General features: G+C 53.2%; 4 protein-coding genes across 4 annotated transcripts; 1 reads left to right on the top strand and 3 right to left on the bottom strand.

Annotated features, from left to right (window-relative positions):
- Positions 1 to 123: 123 nt before the first annotated feature.
- Positions 124 to 1,401, bottom strand: Z517_00301 (uncharacterized protein; the record flags this gene model as incomplete). The annotated part of the gene is made up of 4 exons (XM_013433267.1): positions 124 to 326; positions 428 to 769; positions 870 to 1,187; positions 1,281 to 1,401. 4 exons carry the CDS (start codon positions 1,399 to 1,401, stop codon positions 124 to 126), a joined length of 984 nt encoding a protein of 327 aa, XP_013288721.1.
- Positions 1,402 to 2,720: 1,319 nt separating this feature from the next.
- Z517_00300 (uncharacterized protein) lies at positions 2,721 to 4,588 on the top strand (the record flags this gene model as incomplete). Its single annotated transcript, XM_013433266.1, has 3 exons — positions 2,721 to 2,754; positions 2,841 to 3,494; positions 3,681 to 4,588. The coding sequence occupies 3 exons, from the start codon at positions 2,721 to 2,723 to the stop codon at positions 4,586 to 4,588; spliced, it is 1,596 nt and encodes a 531-aa protein (XP_013288720.1).
- A 332-nt stretch (positions 4,589 to 4,920) lies between these two features.
- Positions 4,921 to 6,521, bottom strand: Z517_00299 (uncharacterized protein; the record flags this gene model as incomplete). The annotated part of the gene is made up of 2 exons (XM_013433265.1): positions 4,921 to 6,386; positions 6,452 to 6,521. 2 exons carry the CDS (start codon positions 6,519 to 6,521, stop codon positions 4,921 to 4,923), a joined length of 1,536 nt encoding a protein of 511 aa, XP_013288719.1.
- Positions 6,522 to 8,571: 2,050 nt separating this feature from the next.
- Positions 8,572 to 12,555, bottom strand: Z517_00298 (uncharacterized protein; the record flags this gene model as incomplete). Its single annotated transcript, XM_013433264.1, has 1 exon — positions 8,572 to 12,555. One exon carries the CDS (start codon positions 12,553 to 12,555, stop codon positions 8,572 to 8,574), a length of 3,984 nt encoding a protein of 1,327 aa, XP_013288718.1.
- Between the last annotated feature and the right edge of the window lie 1,124 nt (positions 12,556 to 13,679).

Here is a 13,679-nt window from a genome sequence, read left to right as displayed (position 1 = left end):
TGGCTCTGGGCACATTCTTCAGAGAATCGATATCTACTATCACCATGTAACCCAAACCATATACAGAACATGTCTCGTTGATAACAAGCCCGCGGCGACTATCCCGGTTTGAAGCTCTCCTAGTTAAAGTATTGCAATCGCATTTGGAGGTGAGCCTACGCCACCCATGATGTTCAGCGGGGCTGGGGCCAGAGCAAACGTCCATTTATTGAGTCGAGCACAGGCGACGCTCAATTCCTCGAGATTCCAGAGCTCTCCTATCGGGATTCCCGCGTGCGGCAAGAGCCAGTTATGCAGCATACTGCCATCCGAAGGGGGTGGAAATTCTGGTAAATCAAGAGACACTCATCAGCACGGAATAGTCAATCTTCGTTTGCAGAGGAGGGGGGAAATCGATCCATGACTTGTTTGCCTGTATGTACAATACCTTCAAAGGTCAACCCGTCGCCTGCGACCGCCGCGAACCGGTTGTTCCATATCCATCGCCTCGCAGCCTCTCCAGCCCGCACGCCAAGTTGATTGGGGCCGGCGAGCCCCTCAGAACGCGCGGGCTCAGGGGTATCACGATACCACTTGACCAAGCCAGTCCGGATGATGAGGATATCTCCGGGGCGGAAAATCACCCCGGCCCATTCTCGGACTTGTTCGAGGTCGTCGACGGTAATGCCGTAGGCGGTGACGGGAACAATGGCAGGTTCGCCTCGTTGTTCCCGCCAGCGAGCCCAGTCGATGAGGACACCCCGGCCAAAAATTCCCTGCTTGCACCAGTCTGTTGAGTTAGGAAAGCTCCCAGCCACGATCCTGCTACACAACCAATGAAACGAGCTTCCCACGTCGGGTGCTGCACAGAAGTCTAGGGATGGACTTACGGTGGATGCCTAAGTCTGCCTTTTGGACTTCAACGTCATCGTCGTGCTTGATACCGTTATAGTAAGTGCGGGTCTTCTGATGGCCGTAATGCAAGAACCCATCCCACTGTGATCCAGACTGGGTGTTGAACGAGACTTCATCATCATGCCCGACGAGTCCTACCGTGGGCAAGTGGTCAATGTAAGTATGTTCGACCCCCTTTCGGCCATATGCCCGCGGACCCAGTTCACTAGAGCACCAATCCAACTGGAAAGAGAGGCCAGCCACGACTTCTCTGGCGGCGGCAGTCTTGGTCTCGGGCGTGAGGTGATTCAGCGCTGTAGAAAGAAGAAGGCAGGACGTGAGCAAACCAGTCAGCATGCGACACTCGTAACTTCTTGTGAGTGAGTGAATGAGCCACTCAATCGTACCTCGCAGATGGTCTTTTTGCCCATCCTTGTCGAAGATGCCCCAGGCTGACCGTGTTTGGGCCTCTTCGTTGTACGGTAGATCATCATAATCCGGCACGATTACTCCGGTGTGAGGAACCATTTCTCCTTGTCTGGGGCTTTTCAGAAGGCACTAGTGGGTGAGGTACATGGATGAGTTCTCATCGATAACACATAGAAGTAGGTGGATTTCGGTGTGTGTTTTCCTTTTTGATCAAATCGACTATGATATCAAACTCCCAAACTCCGGAATGCCGAAGTGAGAAGCCCTACTCGTGTGCTGGTGCCTCACGATTCCTCATCGAATGAACGGACTTCAAGGGGGAATCTCGATATGACAGTAAATGTGATTTACTCGAGGGAATCGCTGCACAGCCTTTGCGGTGGATTGTGTTGCACACGGTTCTTATGCACAGGGGAGTTAGGTCCAAGCGCTTGAGGCACTGTTTAACTCAGGTCGAATCGTGATGCCATGTGCCAGGGAGAACGAACTACGAGGTTGCATCATATATATACCCTAGCTTATCTAGGAAGGTCAGCCGTCGTTAACTCGCCACCCTAGCCCCTTTAGGCATGTCACATCTCGCTATGGTTGCGCTCCCCACCTATGAAAAGCTGCACTCATCAAGTGTCCTATGGCTCGCACTGGAATCGAATCTGGCAGAGACATACCACTTCGCTGTGATATATCTACAATTTAGCCTGAGGCGACCGGGCACCCAGTTCCTGCCTAGCCACGTGGAATTCGCGGAACAGCTAGTCGGTTCGATCTTACTGCATACCAATCCGGGTTTTTACGACGTCCTTCCACTGCTTATTCTCTCCCTTACCTCAGTGCTGCAGCTGAAGCTTGTCTGTCCCACGGGCGATGCCCAGCGACCACAGTTGTGTCGACCTGGATGGCACAGTCGATAACCTCGAGGGCCGTTTGAGGGACTTTGACATGGTTCGTCCGTCCAGCGAGCAAAAGTGAATCTCAGGTCCACCAGGGATCCTTCCAACCAACCACGAGGATCTGACTGGCGGCTGGCAGATCTCCGAGTCTCTTGCTTGCATTCCCCCAGTATATGTCCCGAACTACCGAGCACCCGAATCCTGAATTGTTTCTCATATCCAGCCACCGCATCGCAAGGAAAACATCTCCATCAAGTCATTGACTAGGTCGCCGTGACATGTACCGAGTACAATGTGTTCTTTTGCATCTTTTGAAGCTGAACACCGTGCGCGAACAGTCTCATAATTCTCACAGGGTATTCAGGAAGCACACTGGTGAGAGAATTGGTGTGACGGGATGGGATGTACGGGTGTTTCCGGATTACCGAGTCCTGAGGCTCTCCATTATCATGATAATACCATATGGTCTCAGCCTTGAAACAGCCGCCGTTCCAGGATATGCCATCACGATAGCCCAGGCCGGCCAAGATGACCTATAAATCAAAATTACCAGCAGTCACATGTATGTTGACCGTCCACGCCCAAGGAGACATACTCCGGCGCCGTCGTGTATAACCTCGAGCATTACTAACACTCTTCCCCCTGCAGGTCCAGAAGACGTCACGGTCTGGTCATGGCTTTTCGACTCTCCGAGTTTCCAACAGGCCCAGAATCGAGGCGTCACGAACGCCGTCTCAGGGGATCGCATAACGTTTGCGGAGCTCAAAACCTATGCCGAGCAGCTTTCCGTGGCTCTGGTTAGAGACCACGGGCTCCGACCTGCCGAGACGGTTTTGCTGATGAGCGGGAACAATATATGGTATCCTGTCGCCATGTTCGCGGCATTAAGAGCTGGGGCCAGAGTTGCCGGAGTAACACCTGCATCGACAGTGGAGGAACTATCTCATGTCCTTCGTCTTTCGCACGCCCGTTACTTCATGACGGTCCCAACCTCCGCCGCGGTGGTGATGACTGCGGCACGAGATGCTGGAATCCCGCTCAGCCGCGTTTTCCTCCTCGAAGGCCGCCACGGGGATTTGGTCAACATCCATCGTCTCATTCAGACGGGATCTGAACTTGCCATGACACCCTTCAACGAACCTTTCAAGATCCCCCCCGGCACGAGCAATCGTGACCTCTGCGGATACTTGAGCTTTACCAGCGGAACGACCGGTCGACCCAAAGCCGTGAGTAGAAACCCCTTTCTTCCCTTCTTCAGTTTGGCGATTATCATGACGACGGAGCTGATTGATGCCATCCAGTGTATGATATCACACCATAATGTCATTGCTCAGTGCATACAGATGGCTCAAGTGACCAGTCCCGACAGCGACAAAGCGCTTGCCATCCTGCCTCTTTATCACAGCAAGTCTTTTTTTTTTCTTTTTTTGGCATAGCCTCATCTATTAACATCGTCCTGTCAGTCCGGACGACTAACACTGCGAGTAGTTACCGGTCTTGTCAACCTGTTACACCTTCCCATTTATCGAAACGCCGAGATCCTCATGCTCCCCAAGTTCACCATGGAATCGATGCTGGACGCGATAGTCAAGTATCGACTGACCGAGGTGCTGATGGTGCCCCCGATCATCGTGCGGCTTCTTCAAGAAGAGCCCATGGTCTCACGATATGACCTGAGCTCCATCCGCAGGTTCACCTCGGGATCGGCGCCTCTACCCGAAGACGTGCTCGGCATGTTGCAGGATAAATTCCCCAACACCGGATTCAAGCAGGGCTGGGGGATGACCGAGACGTGCTGCTGTATCACGGCGACGGACCCGGCGCACTACGACTTCAAATATGCTCGCACCGCGGGCGTGATCCTTGCGAACACGGAGATCAAAATCCTTGACGAGAACGGGGCCGAGGCCGACGTGGGCGAGATCCTGGTCCGGGGACCTCAGTGTACGATGGGCTACTTGGACAATCCGGAGGAGACGAGAGGCACGTTCTTGGCAGACGGTTGGCTCCGCACCGGCGACATGGGGAGAATGGACGCTGAAGGCTGCCTGACCATCACGGGCCGCATCAAGGATCTGATCAAGGTGAAGGGCGTCGGCGTTGCGCCCGCCGAGCTGGAAGACGTTCTCATCAGCCACCCTCACGTCCAGGACGCGGGAGTCCTGGGAGTCCCCCATTCCTACAAGGGAGAGGTTCCATATGCGTTCGTGGTGCTCCACAAAGACGTCCAACCCAGCCGCGGCCTCGCTGAGGAGCTCATCCAGCATGTGCGTGCGCGGAAATCCCGGCCAAAGTGGGTGGTGGGAGTGTCCTTTGTGCAAGCGATCCCTCGCGGTCCCAATGGCAAGATTTTGCGACGGCAGATGCAAAAGTTCAAGCCTGAGCTCAAGCTGTAGCTTTTCGGGGGTATTCATTGGTATTTTTTTCTCACTCAAAAAGCATAGACTTGCACAATTTCCTATTCATGCGCTATAGACCCCCAGCCTCGCAATATGTAGGACGTAATCGGATTCGGGATTTTATATACCAAACCAAGACTCGACCATGAATTGGACACGGGTCTTGTTGTACATCGTCATCCTGTACCCGGGCTGGAGTTTTCAAAACATGTCTGGACGCGTTTTGATGTGATAGAAAACTGCTCCAAACAAAACGACCTTTTCGAGGGTTGCGCTTAAGACTCAATCTTGAAAAGTGTCGGCTGTAATATATGCGGAACCTCGTCAATTCAAGCCTTGACGACGACCCTAAACCCGGTCTTGGACAACCTCGACAGCCACACAAACACTGTGCCACCCATGATCATGGCCCCCGCGTACACCTTGGCGGCGTCGTACGACCCGCCGTGCATCTCGATGATGGCACCCATGACGGGCGGTCCGACGAGCGACGAACACGCCATGGTCAAAAACATGACGCCCATTCTCCCGCCAAACCGGCGCAGGTCTTCCGTCATGCTGGCCACTACGGCCGGAGGCGTGGCGATGACGGCGCCGGAGAAGAACCCGTACAGAACGGTGATGGCGAGGAGGCCGCCGAGTGTGCGGCATGGGATCCAGACGAAGACGAGCAGGGCCGTCACGAAGAGCGAGGGGCCTTGGATGTTCAACGGCCCCGTGTAATCGGCGATGAAGCACGGGATCAGACGACCCAGGATGCTCGCCGCGTTCAGCACCGGCAGCAAGTACTCGAGCGGAAAGCCACCGCCTGAGGACTGGCGGTCCAGTCCGATCGACTCGGCCCAGGCTTCGACGTAGTTGTAGAAGCCGAAAAACCCAAAGTACGTGACGAACTGGCCGGCGGTCCAGAGAGCGAACTCGCGCTGCTCCCTCAAAGCTTGATACTCGATAAACCGCGCCCCCTTTGCCGGTCGGGGTGGCAACCGCTGCCGTATCAACAGGTTGCTCACCAGCAGGGTGACCAGCGACATGAGGGCGAGAATGCGCACCGCCCACCCAAACCCCACAGACGAGATACTGTGCCGCAGTCCAATGGGGATGACGATGCCGCCCAAGGACGCACCAGAGCTCACGATCCCGACAGCCAGTCCTCTGCGTTTGTGGAACCAGGTACTCGGCAACGCCACGCTCGGGACCAACAGCATCCCCATGCCCAAGCCGACACAGACGCCCTGCGCCAGCACCGCCTGGTAGTACTCCTTGACCAAGCTGGTCATCAGGGTCCCGAAGACGACGAGAAACGTGCCCAGGCCGAGCATCTGGCGAAAGTACCCGGCGTCAAAGTACTTGCCCCCGAGCGCACCACCCACCAACAAGAGGGTATTCTGGATGGAGCCGATCCAGGCGATGGCCGAGGCGTTCTTGGACGCACTTTGCAGAGGATAGTTGCCGCTGTGGGCTATCTGGGTGGTATAGTACGTCTGGAAGGAGCCGTACGAGACCACCAGGCCCCAACTGTTGAACATGAGAAAGTGCCCGGCGATGACTTGCAGCCACGGTTGGAGGCCGACATCTGGAGGCGGTATTGGAGCAACATCAATGTCGACGTGATCCGGTCCTTGCCCTTGTCCTTGTGGAGTGTGAATTGGTACCTTGGTCGTTGCAGGGTCTGTGCCAGCTTCTCCCTGTACTGAAATATGCTTTTCGTCAAGCTGGTTGGTGCATGCAGCCTTGGGAGACGGGACCTCCGGAATGGTGGCTTTGTCTTCGCGTTGGATCTCGATAGGCACCGGTACTAAATTGCTGGTAAGTAAGTATATTCAACCACCATGGCTCGAGCCAAGAAGAAAGGCGACATACACCCGTGCGAGCTCTGCTCATTCTGCTCCTCAGGCCAATCCCGACTCCCGATATGGACAAGATCCGTCATGATCTTTGACCTATCAGTCCCTGACCCAACACCAATGTTATTTCCTTTCCAGTCGACGATGAAGGATGTTCCATGGACACGTTGGACGGAGTATATACCTCCACAACTCTGCGGAAGAATCAAGACAAGTCAATGGGTGTCCCCAACGAATGTGAAAGAGATTGTTCCGACCACCGAGTCTCAGTCTTCCTCTCGAGATATCAGAGGTATAGATTTACACGTTGCACGCATGTGTGGATAACCTGTCCCTCTGTGCCCATGAGTGGCATATGATATGTGACCTGCCACAATATATCCATCATCCATGATCCAACATGAGGCAGGAAATGCTTGGTGATCTGCCCACATACCGCACGCCGACATCCGTCCGTCCCATGCTATGACATACCGTCACACCAGGCACTTTACTTGGTACCTAGGCACTAAGGAGGCAGGTAGCTAAGTCCTACTCGTACTACTCAGGTAACTATCCCTCCAAGCTTGATACCTGGACAGAGGCCAGAGGTCAGAATCATCATACGCCCCGACCCCGACAGCCGTAGCGCAGGGAGCCAAAAACCCAAAATTGAGATCCGGTGGCATTAGTCGGTGTTTGCTCGTCAGATTTCACACGAAGGGCGTGTTTTTAGCCCCGTTTGTTGTTGGATCAGAACCCACATTCTACCACATCTCCTAGACGTGATCTCCAATTTCTCCATCTTTCGGCAGTCCCGGTAGTCGGGAGTGTGGACAATGGTCACGCGTTCTGATCGACCCCTAGAGGGGCCGAGGGAAGCTCGTATGCGGAGAAAACACGGACGACAAACACAGGCACAGGACAGAAGGACAGGAGGACGTCGGAATGGCAAAGGAAGTTCCGGTATTCCCCTTTGTGGCTATCGTATGAGACCTATGTTGGTCCGTACAGTCCTCCGTGCCGTGCCTGCTTCCTATTTCGGCTATTATACCTACTCTTTTGGGACCGTGCGAGGTGGTCCTCGGTATAGAAACATGTCCGGTAGAGGCCCACGGGAAATGCGCCCTGCGAGGTACAAGATACGCAAGGGTGAGTAAACATTCAAAGTCGCATGGGAAAACAAAAACGCAACCATATCGAGATTGAAAATCATTATCAATCATCACCCAAACCAGGTGACGAGTTACATCATGGTCGATCTCTCCAATGGGAATTTCTTGATGGAAAATGGGCACTCACAATAGGTCTAAATGATATGGACTGTATGATATGTATACCTACTTCGTCAAAAATCCAAATAAATCTCTGTTGCACCAAGAATTCCGACGAGGCTGGAGGTTCGTTGGGGCGCGAAAAGAGATTTTAAGGCCGCAACATCTGCTCCTCGACCTGCAGTACCTCATACATGCTCATCTCTGGATTGATCTATTGGAACAACATTTTCAGGCTTTGCTCTATCATCCTCTCTTCTCTGACCAAAAATCACAGACATCCCTCCCTGGCTAATCTGGCTGGGCCAGTCCACGCATATCAATACACGTGTCCACAATGCGCAAATAATTACAATGGGTGTTATACTGTCTATGTAGGTTATTCTCATATACGTTCGTCCCATCGTCGAATCCTCCCCATTAACATTATCCTGGAGATGTCGATAGGTGTTGGGATTCGTAGGAAGGCGCTCGAAAGCCATTTCCCTGAGAAACAAGTGTCTGGCACCTCATACTTGCTCGTTAAAATCAGGGCGGAACTCCATATTTTTGGTTGATCTGTTGGCATGACCATGTCCCATGTCTGCCTATCCTGATGTCGAACCGTTTCGAGCCGAGCCGAATATTCATGTCCTCTTCCCAACTAAACTCCTCCTTTAAGCCTCCAGTGTACCCACCCTCCTCCACCATCTCTCATTGATGAGAAGGCATGTCACATGTCTGCTTCATAAGTCCATCGAACGTGACCAATCGGCCTAAATGTGGCGCTTCCTTTCGAGAGCGCCACGGAGCACCAGAAAGGAGTGTGACGGTGGTCCGCGTTCCCTGGCGGCATGTGTTGTCCCGCTCTTTGTTTCCAGTCATGTAGAATTCTTCAACGGACCTATCTTCCCTCACCAGCTCGCTGAAACTTGATGAGGACATCCTTCATCTTAGGCACCAGCTCCGGCAGTCGAAACGGCTTGCTAACGACATCATCGATTCCGCTCTGCAGTGTCATCTCGATCTGTTCAGCTCGCGCATTTGCCGTTACTGCTATAACAGGGACGTGTGCAACCAACTCCCCAGTATCTTGCATGTCTCGGAGTTTTCGTGCGCACGTCTGCCCATCCATGATAGGCATTTCCAAATCCATGAGAACCACATCAATCTTCACCCCGTCCGTTACATGGTCACGGTAAAACCTGGACTTGCGGATCTGATCGATAGCTTCGCCGCCATGATTGGCCACGTAGACGACACACCCGATTTTGCGGAGCTGCGCTGCAAGTACCTTTTGGTTGATCAAATTGTCTTCGACGATGAGCACGTGAACAGGGCCACTTTGTGTGGTCAGGTTGGTGGAGTCCGCTTTTAGAGAAGCAGGCGATTTCGAAGGACCAGTTGAGGCACCTGGCGTCGATTGGAGCATTTGCATGGTCAAGCCGCTCAGCGGCGTGGTTCTGGAGCCCTTCCTGCTATGTGGTGCCGACGTACTGGGGTTGTCGTCCAAAAGACTGACATCGCCATTGGTGCGGCGAGCTTTGATGTAGAACGCAAATATACTGCCGTTGCCACTCTCAGAGGCTACGCCGATTTCACCTCCCTGGAGTTCGACCAATTCCCTTGAGATGAAAAGGCCCAGGCCGGAGCCACCATACGTAACATGTGTGCGAGGACTAGCTTGGGAGAACCGCTGGAAGAGTTGCTTCTTCTCGAGTTCATCTAGTCCACGTCCGGTATCCTGCACTGCAAAGTGCAAATACACCGGCTCACCCAAGCCCCATTCTGCTGCCGCAGTGACATCTTTGTCTTTATGTGTCCGAGAAGGGATATAAGTGAGCCTCCATTTGTCTTCTTGAGACGGCTTTTCCCCTGAAGCCGCGATGTACATTCGAATAACGCGATTCTCCTGCGTGGCCGTGAACTTGACCGCGTTGGTCATCAGGTTGATCAAAACTTGGGATAGGCGATGCGGATCTATCCGCACCCACTCGATCTGGTGAGTAGTAAAAGACATGTCGACGATCAAGTCCAACCGAATGTCCGCTGTCTTCAGCTCCGCATCGAACATTTTTAGCACCTTGTGCACCACTGCGAGGGGTCGCGTATCGACCGGAGTTACCGCCATCATAGCCGAGTCTAGCTTCGACAGGGTCAAGACGTCGTCGACAATCCTTTTCTGATGCTGAGCACACAGCGTTATCGTTTGAGCAGAGTCAATGGTGAGGTCGAGAATTTCCTGCTGAGCCGTTGTCAACCCGTTTGCATCCCGCATCTCGCTGAGGGAGCCAGTAATGGAATCGGCACATTGAAGGATGGCAGATAATGGATTGCGCATCTCGTGAGAGGTGGTATCAATGTACCGCTCTTGCTTCCGCTTCAGTTCCACTGCTTCCTCCATCCTACGGGTTTGCAGGCTTTCAGCGAACTTCTGGGCACTGATATCAGTCATTGATCCAAAAATCTGCCGGATCCGACCGTCATCATCTCGCTCAGGTGAAACACTGGTAAGGACCCAGGTTTGCCCCTGGTTTCCGAGTTTATCACTCCAAGGGGTCTTGAAGCGGAATTCCAGGGATATAGCACATCTCTTCTCCAACATAGTGTTCCACAACTCTCGAACTTTCGCCTGATCTTCATCCAGAATATATTCAATCCACTCATTGTCAACTGGCACATCTCGAGGATATGAAGAGATATTATACCATGCGTCATTAGCGAAGTTGATCTTACCGTCCAAGTTGCCGATGAAGATACCGACGGGAGCAAGCTCTGCCATCCTCGTGAACTTGTTTTCGGCTTCGGCAGCCTGTTGAGTTCTAGCCAAAAGTTGATTATTCAGCTCGATGCGGTCTTGCGCGGCAAGCTGAGCTGCTTGTTCACCTTTCCTAATTTCATCCTCAAACAGAACCACTGATGCGATGGACGTGGCAAGCTGACGGCCCAGCAGCTGAACAAACAAATCGTAATCTTCGTCGTACGGCCTTCTTGGATTCGTAGCCATCACCAGAAACCCCAAAGTTGATTCTCCGGTGGTGGGATGGATCGGTGATATGACCACAATTTTCGAAGGATCGCCAAACCCTCGCCATTCAATATTTTCCAGAAGAGTCGGATCAAGGCTACCGTCATCGACCCTTAGCACAATCGGCCTATCGGTTGTAAGGGCCTGTCTGAAGGAAGCGGCAAACCCCTTGGTGCCCGTCTTCATTTCAATGACGGCAGGCGCCGCCTGGTGGCCCGGAGGAATGCCCAAACTGCCTTCCAGATAGCATACCTTGGTCAAGGCGGCACCACTGGAGCCTGAAGAAGCAACATCGCTCTCCGCCAAGTCCTCGTTCAGAGAGTAGACCAAAACCATGGGGGCGTCGTATTCGTTATATTCCAGGCCTTGCAGCAGCAGACCCCAGAACTGGGAAACTTGTCGAGCCGCAGCTGTCCGCTCGCCAATCTCGCGTAGTGTCAGCATGCGCCTCTCTGCAATTTTGCGGCGCGTCTTCTCAAATGCTGGGTTGTACAGCCCAATTACCCCACCGTCGGCGCCGATAAGAGGAATGATGGACCACGAGAAGTAGGTCTCTTCCAAGAAGCCGTTGCGCATGATGAAGAGGCAATCATCGTCTTTCATTGTCGCTTGAGCGTTTTTGAAGGCGTTATCAAAGACATCCTCCAATGCGTCCCAGATCTCAGACCAAGCATCACGATAGCGTGCGCCCATTAACGCCGGATGCTTCTGGCCTGCCAGAAGTACATATGCCTCGTTATATATGGCTATGTGATCTGGTCCCCAGTACATGGCCGATGGGTGTGGACTGGCCATGATCAAGTTACACATCCCTCGGAGTTCGACAGACCAGTTCTGGATAGGGCCCAGACTAGTGGCTGCCCAGTCAATTCCCCTCGCGAATTGTATGTGCATGGGGAGAGACGGTGTCACGGGCAAGCGTGTCCAATCAAAATAGCCTTTCTGGGTGGTGGTGACCAAATCGTTGTCTAGATTGATAAGAGGGCTGCTGGAAAATACTCTCTGGTCACGGCCTCCCGGCGCAGATCCAGATACAACCTCCGAGTTTGCCAGATCTCCATTTGGTATGGGTGATGGATGGTCGAAACCATTCTGGGAGGCATCCGTTACGGCCTCCGTTACCGGGCGGCTGAGTGTGCGTGGCACCTCGCCGCTGGTGCGTGGGGGAATGTCGAAATATCCTTGCGTCGCTGCATCAGCACGAGCGCCTCCGCTGGAGGACGTAGATACGGAACCGAGTCCATGATATTGTTGCATACCGGGCCGACCACCGCCATCAGCCATCAAAGGAGGCGAAGAGGGATGCTGGCGACCCCGAATAACCTTCAGTTTCTCTCTTAACAGGGAACCTTGCCACACCCATCCAGCAAAAGGAAATGTGAGGACGATGTTAGGTTCTGTTGGAGGACACAGTGCCCAGGCCTTGAAATCTGAAAACGGAGTTTCCACATCGAGCAACAGAGTAGGATCCTCAGACCGGCCTTGGACATGTTCAAAGAGTGTGGTGCGGTTCTTCAGCGCTGTATTTGCAAAGACCAAATTGAGACCAGGAGTGTTGAGATTGACATTATCAGTGATGTCAACTATAAATGTTGGTCGCTCGTCCAATTGCAGATATTCAATGAGAGGGATAGAATGTAACAATTGCGCCTCGTCCGATCTCCCTGTGTTTGAAATTGCACTGCGCCCAGGTCGACTTCTGGCACGGCCGACCTCGGGGGCGAAGCTCACTGATATTGTACTTGCACCCGGCCCTCTCGACGATGCTGGCATTCTAGGAGAAGGCTTATCTTTTCCTTGGCTGACGGCCGTCGCGGCGGCCATCAGAAGCGAGATGTTTTCTGGTGAAGAGGGCTGCATGTCTCGACGAGTAGGGTTGGTGTCTTCCTCCTCCTCCTGCCTTCCCCTTCGACTGCACCCCTCGTCGCTCAAGTGACCATGTTTCGAGGGCGCTGACGCATGGGAGGGAGATCGCTTCGCGTACTTGGGTACCGGTTGATCAGAAGAAGTGGACCGAATCGCTGAATGGTGAGAACGTTTCAACGATGATGAACTGAGGTTTTCGCCAGCGGTGAGGGGGTCGCAGGTAGGGGGACATGGTGGAATGTCGTGGGTATTCGGTGAGTAGTTCATTCGGAACGCGCATTCTCGGTCCAATCGTGGATTCCAAGTAGAGGTGTGACCGGGTGGGGAGGAGAGCGAGCGAGAGACTGAGCCAAGGGAGGACTCGTAGGTCGAGAAATGGGATTTAGGGCAAGTAGGGGATTGAAGTGACACAGAAATCTTTCTTTAACCAGTCCGCTTGCATGCTGTCGAGGGTCCAATGGGTGTAAGGAGGTTGAAGCTAAACGTAAGGTTTGAGCGAGAGGGCACGCAGCAGGTCTGGCGACGTGGAACGTAGGTGGTGGTGATCTGATTGTCACTGAGGCCGTCGAGGGTTTGGCTGGGGTGGGAGGCTAGTTCGATAGCACAATTTGGTGGTACTTGTAAGTACCGAGTATGTAGGACAGGATCCGGGGAAATGACCCGAGTGTCGTCCGGTACCTAGGAAGCCAGGTAGCTTTCAGGGATCGTCTTCATCTAGCATGAGAATCTAGATGAATTGGTCACAATAACGATGGTGGACCGGGGAAGGCCGCAGGTGTGACAGACGGTCTGAATGTGCTGGTGATGGCGACAAACGTTAAAGAAGGGGTTTGCCAATTAGGTTGAACGGGCCGGAAACAGAATTGCGATGCAGAGTCAACCATTCTCTTAGGCTTGAATACATGGAAGATGAAAATGAGAGACTTGAACTCGATATTGCTATGACCATGCTTGTGAAATTGTGCATTTTCGTGCCCGGTACTTTGTAAACCATCACAATAGCGCAGCTGCGCAGTCTGGCCAGATCGATGGCTGCACCCAAGCACAACGTCACGATCAGTCCACCTCTCAACCCCTTTCCCTTGGTATTCTTCACCACTTTCTGGTTCGATTGGTGA

This window comes from Fonsecaea pedrosoi, assembly GCF_000835455.1.
Source record: "Fonsecaea pedrosoi CBS 271.37 unplaced genomic scaffold supercont1.1, whole genome shotgun sequence".
NCBI classification, from domain to species: Eukaryota; Fungi; Ascomycota; class Eurotiomycetes; order Chaetothyriales; family Herpotrichiellaceae; genus Fonsecaea; species Fonsecaea pedrosoi.
Note: the sequence above shows the minus strand (reverse complement) of the source record. Positions and strands in the feature narration are given on the sequence as shown.